The following is a 22,519-nucleotide window of genomic DNA, read 5'->3' as shown; positions in this document are numbered from 1 at the left end:
ACTTCTCTTTGAGGTTTTCTTTTTCTTCATGATTTCTTTTTGGCTTGATTTGTCTTTGTGATTGCCACTTTGGAAATCGTCTTGCCTAATCACACTTGAAATATAATCATTAGTTCTAAACTTTATTTTGAACTTTATTTTGTTATCAACAAAACCGAGATTAACCAAACTTTGGTTTCACACTTTCCTTGAGAGTTGAACTCAAGACCTTTTGTTTACTAAACAAGTACTCCAACTAACTAAGCTACAAAAATTAGGATTCGTATGATTTGAAAATTTTAGATTCTAAAAACAATTAGAAAAAAAAAAAAAATCTACATTTGTATGATTATTGTGTAATTATACAATTTTTGTTTTAATATGTATTGCTTTTATTGAGAGTTGAACTCAAGATCTCCTATTTATAAAACAAGTGTTCTAGCTAACTAAGCTACAAAAATTGAGATTTGCAATTATTTATGCTCCTAAAGATCATGTATTGTTTTGTTGAGAAAATTGCAGTCATTATTCATATGCTCCCAAAAACCATGTATTGTTTGGTTTTAAAACAAATGAAACATGCTTTTGTAAGTTTATTTAAACATGAATGCTTTCATTGAGAATCATACTCGAGACCTCCTCTTTATGAAACAAGTGTTCTAACCAATTAAGCTATGAAAACTTAATACCATTCAAAAAAATAAAAGAAAATTTAAGATTTGCAATTATTTGCATTGATCAGTTAGAAAATGAAGGAAATTTTGAGATTTTCAACTTTTTGTATTTGTATGATCATTGAGTCAAACTCGAGACCTCCTGTATATGAAACAAGTGTTCTAACCAACTGAGCTATGAAAACTAAATATTATTTAAAATAAATAAATAATATCTACGATTATTTGCATTGATCAAGTTAGAAAATGAAAAAAATTTTAACTATTTACATTTGTGTGATCATTGTAGTCATTATTTATATGCTTCCCAAAAAATCATGTATTGTCTAGCTATGATTCTATGAAAGCAATTAGAAAATAAAAAAATTGAAAATTTAAATTTGTACACAATTGCTTTCGTTGAGAGTTGAACTCAAGACCTCCCGCTTACTAAACGGGTGCTCTAACCAACTGAGCTACGAAAGCTGAATGCCATTTGGTTTTTTCAAAATATTAACTAAATATTATATTTGTCATAAAAAAAATAATATAAGATAATATGATAATGAGTTTATCAAAAAAAGTCATTGAAATATAGAACTATTAATCATTTTCCAATTAGTATAGGAAGTCACAACATTTTCAATTAGGATTTCATAGGTTGGTCAAAATTGAGATAAGGTATGTTTGTTTTTATTAAAAAAAAAAATTGGGGAGAATAATACCTCACAAGAGAATAAGTTGAAACTATTTTTCATATTTAAGTTTGAGAAACTATTTTCTTTTTAAATATTTCCAAAAACTGATTTTTAAAAATTATTTTTGAAAATACCCTGAATGAAAACAATTTTTAAAATATTCTTAACCCATTTTCTATGTTTTTAAAACAACTTTTATTTATAATGTTTTATTTTTAATAATTTTTATAAAACAAGTGAAAAAAAATTAAAAAATATTCTCTAAAAGTATCATGTTTTTCATATTTAAGAATAAAACATTGTTTTCCATATTTTTGACTACCTGCATGTTTTCTCACTTTTTTATTCCTGAGAAAAAAAAAAACTGTTTTAAAAAACAATTGTCAAACAAGCCTTTAAGTTTTCCCTTCATCACACACGAGGAGAATCTCATATCCAATACGGATATAAAACATGTGCATACAAAATTACGAAGATTGAGCAACAATTTCCTAATAGATGAATACTTGTACGATGATGATTTTTCGGAAAGAAAATCCATCTGAGTACTCACCCTGCTGCTAGGAATCAATCTGGATACAATTCCAAAACCAGTCTAGAAAATGAAGGTAAAGTGGAAGAAGCCTTCTACCAAGATAATCATCAGAGTTTGCATTTTGGAGAGCATCAATGCTAGGCAGCAGATTAGCAGTACTAAAATGGGACGCCTTCCATTTTATTAAACAAAAGAATTGATACAAGAAGAAGAACAAATCTCATTACCTCACAAAAAGGACTAATCGAATTACAAAAATTCTGCAGCATCTCAAAGAATCGATAACAAGACCCCCCTGGAAATGACACCATCACCTATGGTGCAAATACTATAAAAGCTATACATGCTCATGAAGCGTGAATTCATTTAGTTAACGCCACCCCGCCTCAACCTCAACCCCAACCCTAACCCAACTTTCCCACAAACAAGAAGGTAAAAAGAAAAGGAACCTAATCTAAGGTATCGGATGGGGCAATTCAAAAGTCCCAAATTCTTCTGCTGGGCACAGCAGCACTGCCTGTATGAGCGTATAAAATTTGAATGGGGTACAATAATTGTAGTGAGATCCAAAGAAAAGCGAGTTTACAGATCACAATAATATCGTCTTGAGGATTAGAAGGACCAACATGACGAAGCACATGATGACGAGCACTGTAGCACACATCACCATTCCCCCCTTTTTCTGAGTTCTCTCTGCCTGCAAATCCAACGTTCCCGACAAGAGATTACCACACAAATCAAATTTAGAGAAAGGGGTGATTGTGAACTTAGGGGAGCAAAACAGACAGAAGTGATGGGTAAAGAAGAGATTAGCAGAAACTATAAATGAAAACGATGGATGTAAATGGAAAAGTGTACCTTCTGCAGTTGTTTGAAGCCCTCCTCCACTGATGCCGCGACATTCTGAATGTTGTAATCTATTCGATCAACAATGGTGCCCTGCTTGCAGAAACAAATTTAGTCAGAAACAATAGACTTCTGAGGAAATCTGGGACCTATGAAGAGGATGAGCAGATCCTAACCTGGTCTATCACAAGGACTGACAGATCTTTCATGATTTGAGCAAGCTCATTTACTGATTCCACAACCTACAAAAGATTAAAAAAAAAAACTAGTCGGTGAAAAATGGAGATTGAGGTCAGTGTGAGACATTCAGTAAGTCAATAGCTTTGGCTTACCTGTTGGATCTCTCTCTCCCTCTCAGCTGTAAAGGCCTCATTTTTCTTTAGCTTGGTCATCTGATGCTCATTAAACCCCTATAATAACATAAGAACATTTGCAGGGAAGTATGTTCATGTCAAACTCGATACTTCAAAGCTGAAGGGGAAAAAACCCAAAGTTCCGTGGTATGCCATCTAGGAATTTGATCACAAAATAACAGGTTTGAAATTATGGCATTCAGTAAGTAGAAATCAACCCCCTGGCATGCTTAATAGTACAAACTTTCATTTTTTGGAATTTCTCTATTCATAAAACCCACAGAGTTTGATTCAGACCAATATACATTAAATGAAAGAAATTAAACAAAAGATAAAAAAATAAAAAAATAAAGAAACTAAAGTTAGGATACCAAGTCGCTGAACTCGTCATCTTCCCTCATAGATTTATTTCCATTTAAGTTCATCTCCAAGTCAACCCCATCCTGACCCTGCAACATAGAGCAATACATTTGAAAAGTTCGGAATTGTGTACTTACTGGGCTGCTGAGTTTTCAGCATCAAACATTAAATGACATGAAATAAACAGCAGATAAATTGAGAAATAACACTGAGTAATGTTGTTCTCTGCAGAATGCTAAACGATGCATGAGATGAAATTCCAAGTGCCAAGAAACAGGACTACAGATTGCAGAAATCTGAACTGAATGAGGTTTTATAGCTACTAAGAAACTTTTGCCTAGTTAAATTCAAGAAAATAGTTTCCTCACTTCCTTTTGCTGCCGGAGACGCTTCAAATATGATGACTGTTTCTTGCGAAGCTCCATTGAAAGGTTCTGGAGGTCGGTAGCAAGAGAGCGCTGGCACAGAAACACCAAACATGAGCACAGTTCATCAGTCTATTATCTGAGAGATGATGAGCTTATAGAAATTGTAAGTCACAAATAGCACAGCTACAGAAACAATCCAAGTTAAGAATGAAAAACCACCAGAATTGCAGCAACCACAAACTTGGAGCAAGAAACCTAGATATTAATTTGTTTTCTCCCTAGTTGGAGAAAAAGAAAAAGATTATCTTTTTCCCATTTTTTCACCATCACTAGGAATGGCAAAGAGTATTGGAACATCCTATAACCCTTCAAATCCAGTAAATGCCAGAAAGGATTGCTCTGGAACAAACAGTGAAATTACAAACTAATAAACACTAGCATTCACCATTCAATCATTCAAGAGACAGATTTGGAGTTCTTTTTGTGCCAAGTACCAAAGATCCTCCAGATAAAAATCAGTCAGAAAAAACTGACTTTTCTCAGCCTTAGAGAGATGACACAAAATCATTGTCACACGTCTATGTAATCCTATGCTTTGCATGCCATACATAACCACATTAATGAACCATGCTAGCATCTATTTCCGGCAATAAGAATGAAATAAGCAATAAATCTCCAATATCGAGAAGTTTTGTACACTGCAATACGGAACAATTTGCACAGCAGAAAATGCAACCATACCTGCACATTTTTTCTAACATTTGAATCCTCAGATGGCCCCGTGGAAGAAAGTTTCTGCAATCTCTTCTCTGATTTCTTCAAAAGATCAGTTATCTCTTGGGTAAGAGACTCAATCCTGTGCTGATCTTCTTTACCATCACCAAAGGACGGCATTAAAGCCTTAGCATGAGCTTTGACTAATTCAGCCATTTTTGTACGTGCCCGTTGCACGTTTGCTGATATTTCTTCGGATACATCCACCCAAGCTGGAGGTAGACCCACTGTAAGTGCCCCCTTACTGCAGAATAAAAACTATAATTGACTTTTCTTCTATAGCACTTTACAATGAGCTACATCTAAAGGAACCCAAGAGGCAAACAAGTAAATTTTTCAAGAAACATGTTATTTTTATGAAGATGTAAATGCAAATATGAATCAGTAATCTAAACAAATATATTAAATCCAAAGAATTTTGGAAACAAGTCAAACTAACACAGAGAGTATGCTAACAACTCAAGTGGCAACAAGTATAAAGATCAAGTTTTGCTAAACATGGAAGTTCACAAAATTCTGCCTGTTCTTCCACTGCCTTTGAATTATAACCCAAACAAACTGCTAGTTTTTATTGCACATAACCAGATCCCACACTTCCACATAATAAAACATTGGTTGGCAAGTCTTTACACCTGGAACAGCCACTCGAACCCACCAAAAACCTTACTTTATACATACATACATACATATATATATATATATAATCATGCAAATATATTAAAAAGAGTCAGAAAGATGTTGCACCATAGTACATAAGATGCATATAATGAGCACCTAAAGACGCAACCAAAAAGAGAGAACACAAAAACAACTCCCTCTCTGCAGATGCACCAACGCACATTCTTTTTTCATTAACAACGCCAATGAAAAAAACCCCTCCAAAGTACATGGGTCCTATACTAAGCCACCAAAGGCAAAATAAAAAAAGAAAAAGAAAACAAAAGGCAAAAAACAATAACCCTTCCCCTTATTGTTATTATTATTATTTATTAGAAACAAAGATATATTAGAAATGGATAAAAGGTACATGAGAAGGATGAGGAGTTCTCCCACAAAATACAATAGTCTGGTCAAAATATGACTGAAACTCCTCCAATATACAAGGGAACCTATAAAAAAATTAGTCCATTTATGGCTATATATCAATTCCGAACAAAGCTCTTCTCATTGTTGTCTAACCCTTTTAAATTACAAGCCAACTGCCAATTAAGTTGAATAACATTGAAAGGAGTGCCTTTAAATACAATAGTACAAGAAGCCCATAAGAAGGAATAAAATTTAAGTAACTCCCACAATGTCTCTATAGTTCTCCATTTTTCCTCAAAGATCCTAGCATTTCTCTCTTACCACACGATCCAAGGCAAAGTGAGGTAATCGATTTGTCAAAGGGCCTTGCCTCTAATGGAACTCCTCAATCCTATAAAAGAAATGGTCACCATGTGGCATATACTCTTGAGCAAAAGCCGATCCCTATTGGCTAGACTGAATAACTTGTGATCTAGCTCTAGAGTTATTAGACAATGTAGAAATAGATAATCAATCAACTCTCCACTCCCCATACATAAGATGCGTCAATCAAGACTAAGGGGTTTGTAAGGTCTTTTCAACTATAGTACGTCATTGGTGTTTACTTTCTTATGCGCTACTAACCATGCAATGGCCTTGACCTTAGTTGGGATTTTAGATTTCCATATTAATTTGGTTGGAAAAAAGGAACTGAAACTAACAAATTGGACAAAGACAAAAAGAAATATTTTACCAAGAATAAACCTGAAGATGATAGAGACCAAGCTCCTGTGTCTAGGACAGAAGGAGAAAAGTGCACTATAGTGAGTGAAGACATAAGTCTTTCAAAGTTCTTAATTTCCAAATTCGTGAGGTTGCCATGAAAGTTCAGGTTCCAAAAAAGAGAAGGAGAAGAAGCATTACCAAGGATCACTAAAATAGTGAAATTTTTTAAAGTGATAACTTTGTAAAGATCTACCAATTGTGAACATAAAGGTTGATTTCCCTACCACAAATTTTCTCAAAAATGAAGTCTCTCCCCATCACCCACCACAAAACAGGTTTGTGGAGAAAAGTCCTAGAAAACCTACATAGTTGTCTACCAAAGACAACGGTGTGACCATTTGATCAAATTGCTTGTGTCCCATCCATTAAGATATGCCTCATAAATACTCAATATAACATGATGCCAAATGGTAGAAGTGTAGAACTTTTCCTAGGGAACCTTCATAGCCACTTCCCTAATAGAGTATGATAGCTAAGAGCGGTCTTCCAAAACCCCAAACCTCCACGCTCCTTTAGCTTACATGCTATGTCCTAATAGATTAGAGGATTTTTTTTACCCTCCCTAACTCCCGACCAAAGAAAATCCCTTTGCAATTTCTCAATCTTTGAAGCTACTCATGCTGAAATCTTGAAGAGAGATAAGAAATAACTAGAGATGTAAGACAAGCAAGACTAAATTAGAGTAATTCTTCCCTCCAATGACAAAAAAAACTTTTTTCCACCAATCCAGTCTCCTTAGATTTTATCGATTGTTGGATCCCAAAAGTTGCTTGTCAAGGGATTCCCTCCTAAAGAAAGACTCAAATAAGATAAAAGTTAGTCCAAAACATTACAGTCAAGCATCAAAGCCAATCTAGAGATCCAATCCTGACTTGTATTGATAGCAGAGAAAATGCTCGTCTAAATTAATCCTAAGCCCTTTAAGGTTTTGTTAGTCTTTTATAAAGGCTCATAAATCCTCCCCTTATAACCACCTAACCAATCGACTAAGTCTACCATATAAATAGAATTTTAGCACTTGATCCATTTGTTCCACATCCCCAAAGGACCAATTATTTCTCTCCTTTGAAACAAATTAAAAAATGCAAAAGCGGGCAGCCTTCTATGCTTTCTTTCTTCTATTCCCCACAATGGATTATTGCTAGCTTAAGAGGGCCTTTTTAACTGAAGCTGGCTTCAACCATTCTACCCCAACAATGAAAAAATTGTTATCACAAGATTCTTGTCTTGGAACAATGAAGCAAGCAAATGGTAGTCTGTTGATTTTTCATCATCTTTACACAAGAAGCGTCTATTCACCAAGGTCTAACCCCTCTTTTTCAACTGATCTATAGTGAGGATCCTACCCTAAATTGCTTCTCATGCAAAAAATCCCACTTTTGTGCGCACCCAAGGGTTTTAAATAACATCTTCCGAAAAGGGACCATATCTCTGAAAACATACCACTCTTTGATTGTAATCAAGGCATCCTATCCCCATCATTCTTACTTGACCCATTCATTTGTAATCATAAGACAAATTCCTCTATTCTTTCAAGCTCCCAATCATGTAACCATCCTACAAAACAAGGCTCCAACAACCCATTTCCCTATTGCCCCCATACATCCACCACGCAAAAGTCCTTTGCAGTGACTATGGTGAAAAAGGATGTAAAAGATCACTCAAAGTTGACTCACCACACCACCTACACTTCCAAAAATTTATCCTCCTTCCATCTCCCACCATGAAACAATATCTGCTTTTAATGACATCCCATCTTTTTTTAATTGCTTTCCACAAGCCTACTCCATGACTATTCCTTCACTCACACCAACTCCATTCCCCTGTTTCTTCCCCAAAATCTCTGAAAATCTAGAACAACAAAACTTTGTAGATTGTGAACTTGTAGAAAGCAACCAACCGATTCCCTAAAATGAAAAAACTAAAAATCCAATCCATACTTAAAACTACATGAATCTGGAACTTTCTAAATTCATAATTGAATAATCCGAATTAATAATCTCATATCTCCTATTATAATCTGATATTGCATCCCCTATTCGTTCTCAGTCTGTCTTCACGTTGTCCCAAACACAACTCCAAAAAAAAAATCTGAAAAGTTTTATAAAAAAATTCGACCATTTGAAGCAAACTTTCATTACTGAGAAGGCTGAGGAATGTAACAGAAAATGCAATTTTGAATATCACATTTCTTAGATTTGGCTAAATAGGAAATTCATCTCAGAGAAAGAAAATTCTTTCAATTTTTTAGTTATTTTCCTATCCTGCAATTTTTCAGCAACCAAACAGAGAATAAATTTTCACCTATAGACTAATTATACGCCAAATTCCACTACAAAATACAGTAAATAACATTTCCGATCTCGTAAGATCCAAAATAAATTATAAAGCCCAGGAATTTAGCACGAATTCAAGTCTTTTCCAACTATCTATACACAATGGATAGAGAACCAGACCTGGAATTTCCCGGATCCTCCGTGCTGAGAGGAACATAAGACCGATTCGGATTCAGAAGCGAAGTACTGACCAATTCGATCACCGGGCCACCGCCAGAACTCGTCGAAGGAGTTGACGAAGACAGCGACGAACTCACAGGAACGCGGACGCTCTTGAGGGCGTCCCTGTACTTCCTGTAGAGAAGCGTTCGGTTTCTCGACGCCATGAAGAACTCGAATCCGCAATCTAAATTGGAATCAGAGCCACAGATCTGAATACGAGAAAGCTGACGAAAACTTTCGCATCGTTTGTCAAGAAAGAGAGGGAAAATATAGCTCCGGATCGGAGATCGGATAAATGGCGGCGATGGGATCACCGGACGGCGAGTCACGTGCCGGGAGAGTCCGAGCAACTCGGCGCGGTTGAGAAATGTTATTGTGCTTCGACAAATACAGGTATATGTTTTACTCCACCAGTAGGAGAACAGCTAAGTAGTTTTGTGGGTCCCACCTGGGGACACGTTAATTGGATCCGTAAGTTTTAATCGGGTTGGGTTGGACTGAATCGGATCCAATACAAATACAATTTCTATTTTTATTTTTTAAAAATTAAAATTATATCGAAAGTCAATATAATTTATAAATAAATACATGTTTCAATTTTTTATGATTTATTTTCACAATAAAATTTTTTTTATCTGTTCAAATAAGGAAAAAAAAAAAAAAGGGGCCAAAATGGAACTTAAATTTCCCAACAAGGTAAATATACTTTAGGTTTTTACACCAATCTAACCTAAATGTTTTTAACAACTTCTCCCTTAGATAATTTGAACTTTATAAATGGTTGATACCTCCAATCTCCAGTTTGATTAACAAGTTAATTCTTAAGTTAAGACGATTAAACTCGCCCAATTTATGTTTGAGAGTATTTTGATATACTTCTTTTACAACTTTTGAAGCATCAGAATTAAAAGTCAATTCATCATTTCGAGGCTATACTTGGTTGGCAGGATATGACATAAGATATGATAAGAAATGAGATATCATATCTGTTAGAAAAATTAAGTTAATCCAGCCTATAGTAATCACCTTAGAGGGGGGTAAATAGGGTGGTGGTCTCTTTTTGCAAATTTAAACTATGTACATGTAAAAAACAAATATATGCAAGTATATAACAAAATGATATAAAGATAATTGCATATAAAGTAAAAGAGTATGGAAGAGAGAATGCAAACACACGATTTTATCGTGGTTCAGCGCAACCCGACCTACATCCACTCTCCTCTAACTTCAATTCCAAACTTGAGGTTCCACTAATTCGAGGCTTTCAAACCAAACCTTCAAATAATACAATTGGATTATGGTTCCAATTCACCCTATTGGATTTTTTATTTCAAGCACCCATTACAATCCTTAAGAGATACCTCACTCTTGAACAACCCCTCAAGTGATACCCCACACTTGAGAATCTTCCTCTCAAATATATACAAATAATTGATCTCACAAAATCATAGTACAAAAACTTTAAGCTCAAATGATTCAAGAAAACTAGGATTGAATTGTGCACTAAAAATATGCAAGTTTTAGAACAATGGTGCACTCAAAAACACTATTCAAATACTCAAATATATTAAAAAAAGGTTATGGGAAGGTTGAGTTCATAAACAATGAAGATTTTGAGCCTTTTTATAAAGGAAAAAAAACCAAACTGGCCGTTGGGGGTTTGACCGATCGAGCTGGGGGTCTTTCGGTTGACTAACCGTTAGCATTTAATACTTGATAGGTGACCGTTGGACCTCGACCGGTTGAGGTGTGGGTCAATCGGTTCCTCATCCGATTGAACAACCATACTGGAAAAAAGATAAAGTTTTTTGCACCCCTTGACCGGTTGAGTTGGCGGTCAATCGGGTATTGTTCACACCATTGATCGGTTGAATTGAGGGTTTACCTGCTTCTAGATCGGTTGAGTTGGGGGTTGACCAGTTCCTCATCTGGTTCAACTGGTTGAACCGTTTTTGTCTCAACAACTAACTTTTTCAACTTAAAACCTTTTAAACAAATTTGAAAAACATTTAACACAATATTTTAATTTAAAACATGAAATCATTAAATTTTAAAATATTTAAAACAAAATAACTCTTTTATAATTTTGGTGTATAAGTAAAAATTCATGGAAATCCTAATGCACCAACAATCTTACAAAGAGATCTTATGAAACTTAGGTCTTGAAAAACACTTCTCTTTGAGGTGGTATTCTTCTTCATGATTTCTCCTTAACTTTATTTGTCTTTGTGATTGTCACTTTGGAAATCGTTTTGCCTAATCACACCTGAAATATAATCATTAGTTCTAAACCTTGGTTTCATAATATTCTATTTTATGTTGGGTTTGTGATGAAATATAATAAGTTATCTCATTTTTTATTATATTTTTATGTTTAACCAAACATAAGATAAATTCAATTGTAGAATATATTATCCATTTTTTTTATATATATATCTCTTCTATGTAGCACATGTTAATCTCAAGCTAAGATGTGAGATATATGTATCTCATGTATCATAAATTCATTGAAAATCATATATTAAAATATGTATTTCTTATCTAATATGATATAATATCCTAGTATATGCATATTATATCATATTTTATCCTACTAATCAAACATAGATTGAAGGGGAAAAAAATACTACGTGGGCGATTGGTAAAATTTAATACTTATTACTTAATATTTAAGTTGTTAATTTAAAGTTTATTGTATTTTTATTTTTTTACTTTAAGTACCAAGATTATTTGATAAAATTAATTTAAAATTGATTTTCAATTATCAATTTGACATATTTACCTTCATTAGTTGCAATTAATATTTAGCATAATTAATTTTAACTAATTTTTATTTTTATTAGTTTTAAGCAATAAATTTATTTATTAAACATTCATATTTTAAGTATTATAAATATATAAGATAATTTTAAATTATTTATTATAAAAATGAGTTATGACTATGAGATCATGATCATTAAATATAGTATTATTACATGTCAATAAATAAGACAAAAAATATTTAAATTAAGAATGAGTTAATAATTTTAACTTAATATTTAAAGTCATTTTTAACTTTAAATTGTAATATTAAGTTTTTTACCAAACATACTTGACTCACTTAATAACTTAAATTAAGTTATTAAGTGATTTTAAGTCATTAAATTGATTTATCAAGTGCTCTTTAACTTTGAGTATTAGATTACGTTTTGGAATCATCGTACAGAGTCGTTCAACCACCTAGGAACTTAAATGTACTTAATGTTCCACGAGCATTCATTAATTACTGTGAGAGTGACTCTTATATTAATTTAGATTCCAATTCGAGTATAAAAGTCATTAAGAGCTTTGATGTCACGTTAAGAACAAATTTGTAAATATATAATTTCATTTATATGATTTGATTACATGTCAAATTATCTACTAATATAAGTTAAACATTGTTAAAAATGATTTTTTTATAGCAAAAAAAATAAATATTTTTTCAAACTTATAAAGTACGTTTGACAAATTTTTAATAAAAAATAATATTTTTAAATTTTGTTATAAAAATATGTTGTTTTTAAAAATAAATTTGACTGCTTTTTCGTTGTTGTTTTAATTGAAAAAATAAAAAATACTTTTAAACCTTTTGTATTATTAGTACATAATTATGAGGTTTAAGAAAATTATTTTCCATATATATAAGTTTATAAATAAATTTTTATTCTTTAAATAATTGACAACAACTCTTAAAAACCTTTTCCTAGTCAAAAAAAGGTTTCCAGTTTTTCTTATCGTATTCTACTAATTTTCATTAAAAAATTTTGCTTCCAAAGTCTAATTTAATTATTTTAAGAATATATACTCTCTTAAAAAAACTTAAAATTTAGGTATTATTTGGTAACTGTTTTTAAAAACATTTTTAAAAAATAGTTTTTGAAAACTGTTATCTAATTTTTGTAAAGTCTATTTGAAAATCTAAAATTTATTTAACATATTTTAAATATTTTTAAAAATAATTTTTATATATAATATTTTATTTTTAATTATTCTATATGTTTACATAGTTATTTCTTAAAACAATTTTCAGAAAATAAGTAAAAATAACAAAAAAAAAAAAACTAAAAAATATTTTCTCAAAACAATTTATTTTATATTCTTAAAAATATAAAATAAAAAACAATTTTTAGTTGCTAAATGTGTTCTATGCGTTTTATGTTATTAATAATAAAAATTGTTATGAAAAATAATTCACAAATAGACCTATAAATTTTTTATTGGTTGGACATGAGAAAAAAAATTACAAATTAGATGTATGTTGATTAGAAAATAATTTCACAAATTAAATTCTTAAATAATTACATGATTAAAGTGCTCATAATTTTCAAATATTTATTATCAGTAATTTCACAGGATAGTTTTTAAAATATTTTTTTATTTTCAAAATATTTATCTATAAATATTATCATATCCTTTCTATGAATTTTTTCTCTTCAATTTCAATCATTGAATTTTAAAATTTGATATTTTATTTAATTGAAAATTTGGAGAAAATAAAAATAAAAATAAAGGGAGACAAATATCGGAAGAATAGAAATGGAATACAAAGTAGATATGTTTTTGGATTCGGTGATATAAGCTTGACAAAGCTCTCTGCCTCACTTCTCGAACTCCAAACAAACCCTAACCCCTATCCTCCAATCCCCACCCTCCATTTTCTAGGGTTTCGTACGATCCTCAATCCAATCCGCACTCTCTCCATTCGATTCTCTTCAACGTCCCTGGCGGATCGCTCATCGGACCACTGCAGTTTCCACCGATCTCTGTCTATCTTTCCGAATTCTCCGTGTCAAGCTATGGATGGTGATTCGTGGAGTGCTCGTTTGTCCTCGGCTACAAAGCGGTATCAGTCAGCCCTGCAGTCGCGATCTGGTGAGCTTGACAAGTTTGGTTGTTGTGTTTTTTTTTTTTCGGTGAGGAAATGGAGGAGAACGAGAGAAATTTGTTTTTTGGTAATCTGGAATTTTTGGTGTTTGGACCAGATTAAGCCCTAGGTTAGGAATTATTTTGTTTTGCTATTCTGTTTTTGGTAGGTGAGGCCCGTCAGGGAATGGAAGAATGGGAGAAATTGAAGTTCGGGAATCTCCAGGATTTTATTTGAGCCTAAGACAGAAAAATATTTATTTTTTGATGATCTGGAAATGAAGGAAAAAAAGTGGAGTTGTTTTGTTGTGGCCTGTTTGGTAGATGAGAAAATGGAGGAAAATATGGGGAATTGCAGGTTTGAGGTCTTGTATTCTTGTTGTTTAGGCCTGACCAAACTTAAGATAGAAAATATTTGTTTGTGAATGTAGGAAATTGCCTGGAATGGGAATTTTTCATTTTTTGTTATTTAAACCGAACTGCCCCTGAGGTAAAAAAGCATATTCGTTTTTCGTTGCTTGCCAAATGAAGGAGAAAACAGGGAACGTCTTCTTGTTGCTTCTTGTTTGGTAGATGAGAAAATGAAGGAGAATGAGGGGAATTGCCAAATTGGTGTTTGTATCCTTGAACTTTTGTTGTTTAGACCAGACTGAGCCTAAGATAGAATTAATTTGTTTCTGCTCTGTTTTGGTAGAGGAGGAAATGGAGGAAAATGAGAGGAATTGAAGACTTGCCGTCTTGGGTCTCTTACTGTTATACCATACTGAGCCTATGATACCAAATATTTCCTTTATGTTCTCTTGGTAAATTAGAGAATGGAGGAAAATGAAAAGTCTTGAAGTTTTGCAATCTTAGATTTTTTGTTCTTGAGGCTAAACTCAGCCTAGGATAGAAAAAAAAAAGGAAGAGGAATTAATGTTTTGGACTGTGAGGTTTTCTGGTTTTTAGATTAAATAAAGAGAGAATGAGCATAATAAATGTATTAGGTTGCAGAAAATGGAGGGTGATAAAAGAATGGAAAATTTGGAGCTTGAGTTTTTTCATTTGGCTGGCAAGAAAGTTAAGAGAAAATAACAGGGATTGAAAATTTTAAACTTACCTTAATTTTTTGGAACAAACAGTTTCTGAGATGAAAATTCCTCCTCCTTTATGTTCCATTTGGTTACTGAGAAATTTAAAACCTCAACTCTACTAAGTGTGACATGGCTAATAGAATGAATGTTAAAAAAAAGGGAAATAGAAGAGCTTTGAGGCTCAGATTTTTCATCATGTAGACTTAAGAAATTGGAAATGTGCATTCAACTGATCCTAATACCACTGTTTGTTTGCTGGGAAAACAAAAGACGGAAGGACTTTGTTTAAATATCAAGCTTGTGGATTCTGGTTGCTTAAAACTAAACAAACACCTTTCTTGAACTTAGATTAACATTATCATTTGGCTTGTACATTTTCGTTTTACATTCAAGTCATGACATGTTTAATAAACTTTCGAGGAAAGGGAATATTAGGAAAGAGAATCAGAGTGAGAAGGATAGAGAATGCAAGGAATCGAAATTGAGAATTTCATTGGAGTGTTCACAAATTTGTCAGGAAACATACTGAGAATGAAATTGCTACCCTTTGAAGTGTTTAGTACTAGTAGAGGAAATAGAATGAAATGTTTAGTTTTATTGTAATGACCTTATCCATTTTATTTTAGATCTATGATTGCAAAGCAAAAAAACATGTTAAATTGATTGTGCATAGGAATAAAACTCATGTCTGCCTATGAAAAAAAATCATAGGAATAAAACTTGTCTTGAATTCTAATTGAAAAACAAAAAACCTATGTCTTAAAGTTGTTATAATTTTAGATAAAAAAAAATTCTACCATTACTTTTTAATATGCAATTATTTATAAAATTAACGACATTTCATAATTAATTTATCTCTTTTTTATTAATAAAAATTATTAGTGACATAACAAATAACTATAACATGAATAATGCACTATAATATTGGGGGCATGATAATTATTGCTTATTTGGAGGCACAATGGAAAATTAGGCAATCAATGCACAAAATTCGATTCCTCAAATTTGAAAAATCCAATTCATGAAGGAGGGTGGGAAAACAAGTTTCCTCATATTTGATGAATGAGTTTCCTCAAATTGTAGTAGGGCCCACACAAACTTTTCATTCTGAAGTCTAAGTAAACAAAAGCGTTGGAGGAATGGAAATGACTTCCTTTCTATTGATTCTGGGTGAATCAAGTAGACATGCCTTTAGTTGCTGAGTAACAGATGGGAAGGAAAGGGAATTTGAAAATTTCAGTCTTTGTTCTTTTTGTTGTTTAAGTCGAGTAAATAAAAACATGCCAATCTGATGAGCCTAATACAAGCATTTAGGTTTGCTGATGTAAGCATTTCGCAGAAAACATAGGATTCAAAATTTAATTTTGTGTTTCTTTCTTCAGCCACCAGTTTAATGGTTAGATTTCTGAAGTTCATGGATTAAGTATTAATTGAATTTGTTCTTAATTTTACTTTAATTTGAATGTTATGTTATTGATGTAGATATGTTCATGGGATTTGAAGAATTTGATGGAGATGAAGACATAAGGGAGGAGTTTCCTTGCCCATTCTGTTCAGAGTATTTCGACATTGTGGGATTATGCTGCCACATAGATGATGAGCATCCTGTGGAGGCAAAGAATGGGGTATTACTCATTTTCTGTATATTGATAACCAGCATTCCTATCCATGGCAATGAGATCAACTACTGTTTTATGGGGTGGGGGGTCCCTACTATTGGGAATTTGACAATGGCACCTATAAAAAATATTTAACAATGGTAACTAAAATGTATGTTGCTGCTAAGGTTTATTAGTTTTCGTATGTATAGGATACTAAATTTGACAGACTGGATATTTAGGTTCTTGTTTATTATGTAAACATGATTATTATAATCCTGATTATGTTTTGTGGTAGTTTCTCAAATAGGTTTGTTGCAATTTAGGAGATCTTTATTTATTATAGATAGTGGATGAGAAGTTGTTCCCTGATGGGAAGGCGTTCAAATTGAAGTTTAATTTTTCTGATGATGGGTGTTGTTTATTTGCAGGTGTGTCCAATTTGTGCAATAAGGGTGGGGGTTGATATGGTTGCACACATAACTTTGCAACATGGGAGTGTTTTCAAGATATCCTTTTTCCATTGTGTTGGTATTTATTATCATGGGTCTTTGAAATCATTTTCTTGCACCACTCTTGAATCAGTTTTTTGGAACGTCATTACAAAATAATTTGCTTGAGCATTTCACGTAACATTTTCTTCTGAAAAATGAGTTTTGCCTGGAGTTGATAGGTGTGGAGGTCAACCATTGAACATAGATGGTTTGCGGTAAATGTCATTTTAAAGAAAGATTTAAGGCCTCAATGAATATTTAGTACCTTGAAGGCTTGAAACAAATGGACCTCAACAAATGGGGCATTGATTAGAGCCACCTAACTTTCCTTGACAACCGAGTTTTGTATTTGTCTTTGTTGATTTTTAAGGTAGATTTTCTCCATAAGCATCTTTAATACAATGCGCAAAATTTTCAAGTCTTTGTGCATGGTCCGCACTTTTTTAATTTAATGTTTATCAAGGATATTGTCAGATTTATTTATTTATATATCAAAATTTGGAAATGGTATAAATATATGGTGGTATCTCCAATATCTGATGGTGGTGATATATATATATATATATATATATATATATATATATTCAAAATTTTCATGTTTTGCCACTAATTTCTACCCATGATTTTAAATTGACAGATTCTATCAATATCTTCTTATTTCCAGAAATTTAATGCAGTTAATATTCTAATGTTTAGTATGGCAATGATGGATTTAGCCTTGTGTTCTGGATTACTTAACAGAAAGTTACATGCAGCGCAAGAGGAAGACACGTAAAGGTGGTTCTCATTCAACTCTTTCTTTGTTGAGGAAAGAGCTTCGAGAAGGAAATCTACAGTCCCTATTTGGGTCATCTTCCTGTATAGTCTCTTCATCCAGTGCAGCACCTGATCCATTGTTGTCATCATTTATTTTGCCTATGGCTGATGACTATATTGGTGTCCAGCCTCAGCTTTCGGCTCAAACAACCTCAACCAAGAAAAACTCAGATGAAAATGTATTAGAAAGGTACATAATTGCATTCTCATCTTGTCTTTGCATGTCTTCCTTTTTGTGTTTGATTAGTTGTGCATGAAAAATGGTATAGATGATCTTTGCCTATAAAATTTTTCAAAAGAGAAATGAATGAAAAATGGTATAGACGATAATGATACTCCATTACAGCCATCTTATTTGTGTGATATTACAGGGGAATGAGCCCTCTAAAAAATTGCTCTTTAAACAAACAAGGACATGTGCATCTTGGGGATGGGTTTGTGTCGTTTTTTGTTGGATGTAACTCTTAAGATTTTCTCTTGGAAAAATCTGTGGGGGTGGGGTAACTGGCTCAAAAGAAGTGGTGAGAAAGGTGCTTTCATATTTTCATCATTCGTTTTAGGAGGGTCATCAAATTTTGGATGTGGCCTTTATAGCGAATGAAGCCATTGACTTACAGTTGTTGGAACTCTCATTTCTCAAGACAAATCCATGATTGAGAGGTTGAGGTGGTGGCGACTTTTTTTTTTTTTTGGGGGGGGGGGGGGGGGGGGACTACAAGGTCAAACAATTAGTAGGGGACATTGAGGAAAATGTTGTGGTTGAATTTGAAGTGTGGCAAAGTTTTTTGTTAAATATTTATGAAAAACCTAAGTCCAGTTGGGTTACACCCAGAAAAAGGAAGGGAGGGGGGGAGGGGGGGGGGGGGGGGGGGGGGGGCGGGCGGGCGGTGGGTTTGTGAATGAGTGTATTTTAAATTTTTCTTAAATAGGGAGTTGAGTTTTTAGCCCAATTAAACCTGGAAGATATCAAAGATAATTATAATAATCAAAGTAACCAAGATAAGAAAAACATATGCAATGGATACAAGAATTTTTACGTGGAAAACCCCCACACTAACTGTGGAGATAAAAAACCACGGAGTCTAAGACCTCTAATATAAATACACTATTCGAGATCAAGTTACATAGATTTACTTGACTGCTTACCCTAAAACTTTCTCTCTAGTACCTACAACTTGATCCACGCACGTGATGCAACAATCTCCAATTGCTTCTAGTGAATACATTTCAGCCTTGCTGAAGGGATGCAGGTCTTCAAAACAACCCAAGATTCGACCGTATGAATCTTTCTTGAGAGTTGGGGAATATGGTGTGAAGGTAGGCTTACTCCCATGAAAAGTGTCCACCCCTAGAAGGGTTATAATAGGGCTGATATAGGCATAAAAGCCCTATGGGAATTGGTATCTCAAAGTTCCCAAACTCGATTTGCGTGAGTAATTTGAAAATATTTTACCATATTCTGGTAGATTCTGCATGAGTGCACTTAACCACCACTTGTTCGCCTTGGGCGCTTGAGCATTGGTCAAGCGCTTGAGTGGCCCCAATGCTCGAGTGTTGTTACCTTGCTTGAGCGGTCCCTGCAGTTTTTAAATATTTAGTAAAACATTTTTAATTCCAGAAAAATACCAATCCTTTTTATGCCCCTTTGATCACCTAACTTGCCACAAGCCAAACCTTTTTAGACGTACCTGTGACTTTCTAGTTGAACGAACAATAACCTCGAATCTTTAATGGAGAGTAAGTCGCTTTATAAAAAGTTTCCTGAGTCAGAAAATAAATTGGAACAAAATTGTCAACACATGAAAATATCCAAAGATAATTTCTTCTCTGCTTTTCTTAACAAAAGGATGGAGAATTTATGTACCAGCATGGTTTAGAAACTTTAGGTTCCATTGAGGGTTGACTTATTTTTTTTTCTTGGGAAGCTATGTGGGGAAGAATCTTGTTCCAACTCAAAAGGAGGGGACTACAATAAAGAACTTCTAACAATCATGTTTGATATAGCCAAACAATAATTTTGGTTATTTCGAATGATAGGGTTGCAAGATTTTTATTGTATAAAAATTTAATACAAATGTAGTTATATTCCCCAAAATAATGATAATGAATTTTGTTTGAAGAAAAAAACCAGTTTGCTTCTAGAGCTAGACTATATGACATTAAGTTTTTGTCAATAGTTAATTTTGATATAACAATAAATTAGATTTTTTCAAATGATTAGGTAGAACTATTTTGATTGCAAAGAAATTTAATAAGGAAGTAGTTTTACATATAAAAAGAAAAAGAGAAAAAGGAAGTGGTTATGTTTATCAAAATCATCATGCTGGACAATGCTACAATAAAGAACTCTTAACAGTCATTTTTTAAATAGCCAAACAATAATTTTGGTTCTTCTGAATAATGGGGTTACAAAAATTAGATTGCAAAATTTTTTAATACAGATGTAGTTATATTCCCCAAAATCATCATAATGAATGTTTGGATGAAAAAAATCGGTTTTCTTCAAGATCTAAGCTATATACTATACTATATTAAGTTTCTGTCAGTGGTTAATATTGATATAACAATAAAATTGATTCTTTAAAATGATCAAGTAGGGCAATTCTGATTGCAAAGAAATTTAATAAGGAAGTAATTCTGTTTGTCAAAGTCATCATAATGAGTTGTCACGTGAAAAAAGTAAATTTGATAACAGATGAGGATTTCCTTTCGAGCATGGTTTAGAATCATAGGGTTCCATTGAGGGTTGACTCTTTTTCTTGGGAAGTTACATGGGGAAGAATCTTGGCCCAACTCAAAAGGGGGGTGAAGATGTCAGAAAGATGCTAATTGTATGGAGGAAAAAGGAAACGACTTATCACATCCTCCTTCATTGCACGAAAACAATTATCTTATGGCAACTGATTTACGCCCTATTTGGAATAAAGTAGGTGATGTACTCCTCAATAACAAGTGTCCTTTTGAGCTGGTATGGATCATTTGATGGGAAGAAGAGCTTGTAGAGTAGTTTATTTGTGGCTATTTTAGATCATTTGGAAGGAAAGGAATAGGAGAATGTTTGAAAATATAGAAAAAAACAAATCAAGCAATTAAATAATTCTTTATGTATGGTTTTTTGGAGTAGGTTAGAGTGTACGTAGGAGATTCCTCAATGTCCATGGTGGGTTTAACTCTAAGTAGGCAAAGAAAATTGTTTTTCTCTCTTCACTCTAATTGTCTTGTAGTGCCTTCGTATACGTCATGTATGCTTTTGGTGCCCTCTAGTTCAGTGCTTCTAATATATTTGATCTTTGCTTATAAAAAAAATGGCTATGTGGTATAAGGCTTGGTTGATTGAGTTGAGCTAAATATCGCTATTTGGAACAAGCTTAGTTGATTGAGTTCAACTACAGTATTTTGAGTTGAGCTAAATATGACTACTTGGAATAAATCTTAGTTAATTGAGTTAAACTACTAGCTTTTTAATGAAGTATATAATGTTGTAAACTTTAGTATGAGGGGGATGATGATGAAGTCTAGAATCATTGGTACACCTTTACAAAAAGGTGTTTTGCATTCATATTGAAGGTTCTATTGGATTGCGGGGAACCCAGGAGAAAATAAGTGGTTAAAAGGAAGGGATGTATAATTGCTACGACTACCCATGTGGGGGTACCTCCACTAGTCACCCTATTTGATACCAACAATGGAACCAATTGCTATGACTGGATTTCGCATGGAAGTTGTCTTCTGTTCTTTAGGTGACATTTCTTTGCAGTTTTACATGCTTTGGCTTTCTCACTTGGAGCATGGAAGTCCCTTTCTTTTATTGCCCCTAATATTGCAAAGGCCCTCAGCCCTAAGATGTGAATTATTTTTAACTTAATGCTATCCCAGTTGTTATAGGCTGCAGAGGGCAAAACAAGCCTCTTCAGATCGGCTGAGAGGGATTTCTCATGATTCAAGCCAGCAGATACAATTTTACTTGGAAACGTATTTCTATAATAATTTAGTCATAAAACTTGTGGATAGAAAAATGAATTGGGGGAAGATACCAAAATTTGTGCCACATTTTTTCTTATTTTTGTTGGATCTGCGTATGCTATGTCTTCTGTTTCCTAAAATATTCTTAAAAAGTACTAGCTTCCTTGTATTATGGTGCTCACCTGTTTAATAAACCATAGTTATCATGCTCTCCTGGATCTAACATTTTAGTTTTTGGTGACAGAACTGTCCAAACTACTCCCTTGTCCATCAAGGATCAGGAAGAGAAGGCAAGGAGATGTGAGTTTGTTCATGGGATGTTGTTGTCCACCATTTTCGATGACAAGTTATGAAGAGGTTATCATCATGGCATGCTGCTGCTATGGTCTTCAGCTTTGCATCGATGAGCCCCACGATCTATGGTTTGTTTGTAGTGCATATTTCAATGTATCAAACGCCAATGAAATAAAATTGTAGGAAATGAATGTAATTTATGCTGGCATGTCGAGTTTAGGAGTTAGGCTTGCAGAAAGACTCTGAATCATCTTATATTTTGAGATCATAATTAAGGGAGAAAAAAGAAAAGAAGCCCCTTTCCCTCTTATCTCTCCTCTTACAACTTGCATATTCACTAGAAGTTTCTTCCCAAAAATTCACCAAATTTGGAACTGCACAAGGACGTTATTTCTTTGATTATGGTGTTTTAGTTTTATTGGATGAGGGCGACTGTTCATGAACCTTTTAACCGTGGCCTTTTTCGCATGTAGTTGCTCAACTTAGACTTGTTTTTCTGTAAAATATTCTTCCTCTGGAAATGCTTCTGCTGGTGAAACCCA

At 33.3% G+C, this 22,519-nt stretch overlaps 2 protein-coding genes and 1 non-coding gene across 3 annotated transcripts; 1 reads left to right on the top strand and 2 right to left on the bottom strand.

Annotated features, from left to right (window-relative positions):
• Positions 1-1,044: 1,044 nt before the first annotated feature.
• TRNAT-AGU lies at positions 1,045-1,118 on the bottom strand. Its single transcript has one exon. It is a non-coding gene; the product is annotated as a tRNA-Thr (tRNA).
• An 896-nt stretch (positions 1,119-2,014) lies between these two features.
• LOC117931115 (syntaxin-41-like) lies at positions 2,015-9,230 on the bottom strand. The gene is made up of 8 exons (XM_034851990.1): positions 8,814-9,230; positions 4,534-4,810; positions 3,793-3,882; positions 3,436-3,513; positions 3,044-3,121; positions 2,888-2,953; positions 2,724-2,804; positions 2,015-2,562 (listed from the first exon to the last, which is right to left on the bottom strand). Exons 1-8 carry the CDS (start codon positions 9,017-9,019, stop codon positions 2,455-2,457), a joined length of 984 nt encoding a protein of 327 aa, XP_034707881.1. The 5' UTR covers positions 9,020-9,230; the 3' UTR covers positions 2,015-2,454.
• Positions 9,231-13,458: 4,228 nt separating this feature from the next.
• Positions 13,459-22,287, top strand: LOC117931323 (protein DEHYDRATION-INDUCED 19 homolog 3-like). Its single transcript, XM_034852275.1, has 5 exons — positions 13,459-13,748; positions 16,295-16,437; positions 16,842-16,919; positions 17,654-17,910; positions 21,928-22,287. Exons 1-5 carry the CDS (start codon positions 13,673-13,675, stop codon positions 22,034-22,036), a joined length of 663 nt encoding a protein of 220 aa, XP_034708166.1. The 5' UTR covers positions 13,459-13,672; the 3' UTR covers positions 22,037-22,287.
• Positions 22,288-22,519: the final 232 nt, after the last annotated feature.

Source organism: Vitis riparia, chromosome 14, assembly GCF_004353265.1.
Source record: "Vitis riparia cultivar Riparia Gloire de Montpellier isolate 1030 chromosome 14, EGFV_Vit.rip_1.0, whole genome shotgun sequence".
Taxonomy (NCBI): Eukaryota; Viridiplantae; Streptophyta; class Magnoliopsida; order Vitales; family Vitaceae; genus Vitis; species Vitis riparia.
The sequence above is the reverse complement of the archived record's forward strand: the minus strand, read 5'-3'. Positions and strand labels throughout refer to the sequence as shown.

Bases quoted from the DNA above. Each gene is read 5' to 3' on its own strand.
- LOC117931115 (XM_034851990.1), bottom strand. From the start codon at position 9,019: ATGGCGTCGAGAAACCGAACGCTTCTCTACAGGAAGTACAGGGACGCC. The intron at 3,883-4,533 runs GTATGGTTGCAT...TTTCTGTGCCAG, and splicing joins ATGTTAGAAAAAATGTGCAG to CGCTCTCTTGCTACCGACCT. The intron at 3,514-3,792 runs GTGAGGAAACTA...TCTATGTTGCAG, and splicing joins GTCTCCGGCAGCAAAAGGAA to GGTCAGGATGGGGTTGACTT.
- LOC117931323 (XM_034852275.1), top strand. From the start codon at position 13,673: ATGGATGGTGATTCGTGGAGTGCTCGTTTGTCCTCGGCTACAAAGCGG. The intron at 16,438-16,841 runs GTATTACTCATT...GTTTATTTGCAG, and splicing joins CTGTGGAGGCAAAGAATGGG to GTGTGTCCAATTTGTGCAAT. The intron at 17,911-21,927 runs GTACATAATTGC...TTTTGGTGACAG, and splicing joins GATGAAAATGTATTAGAAAG to AACTGTCCAAACTACTCCCT.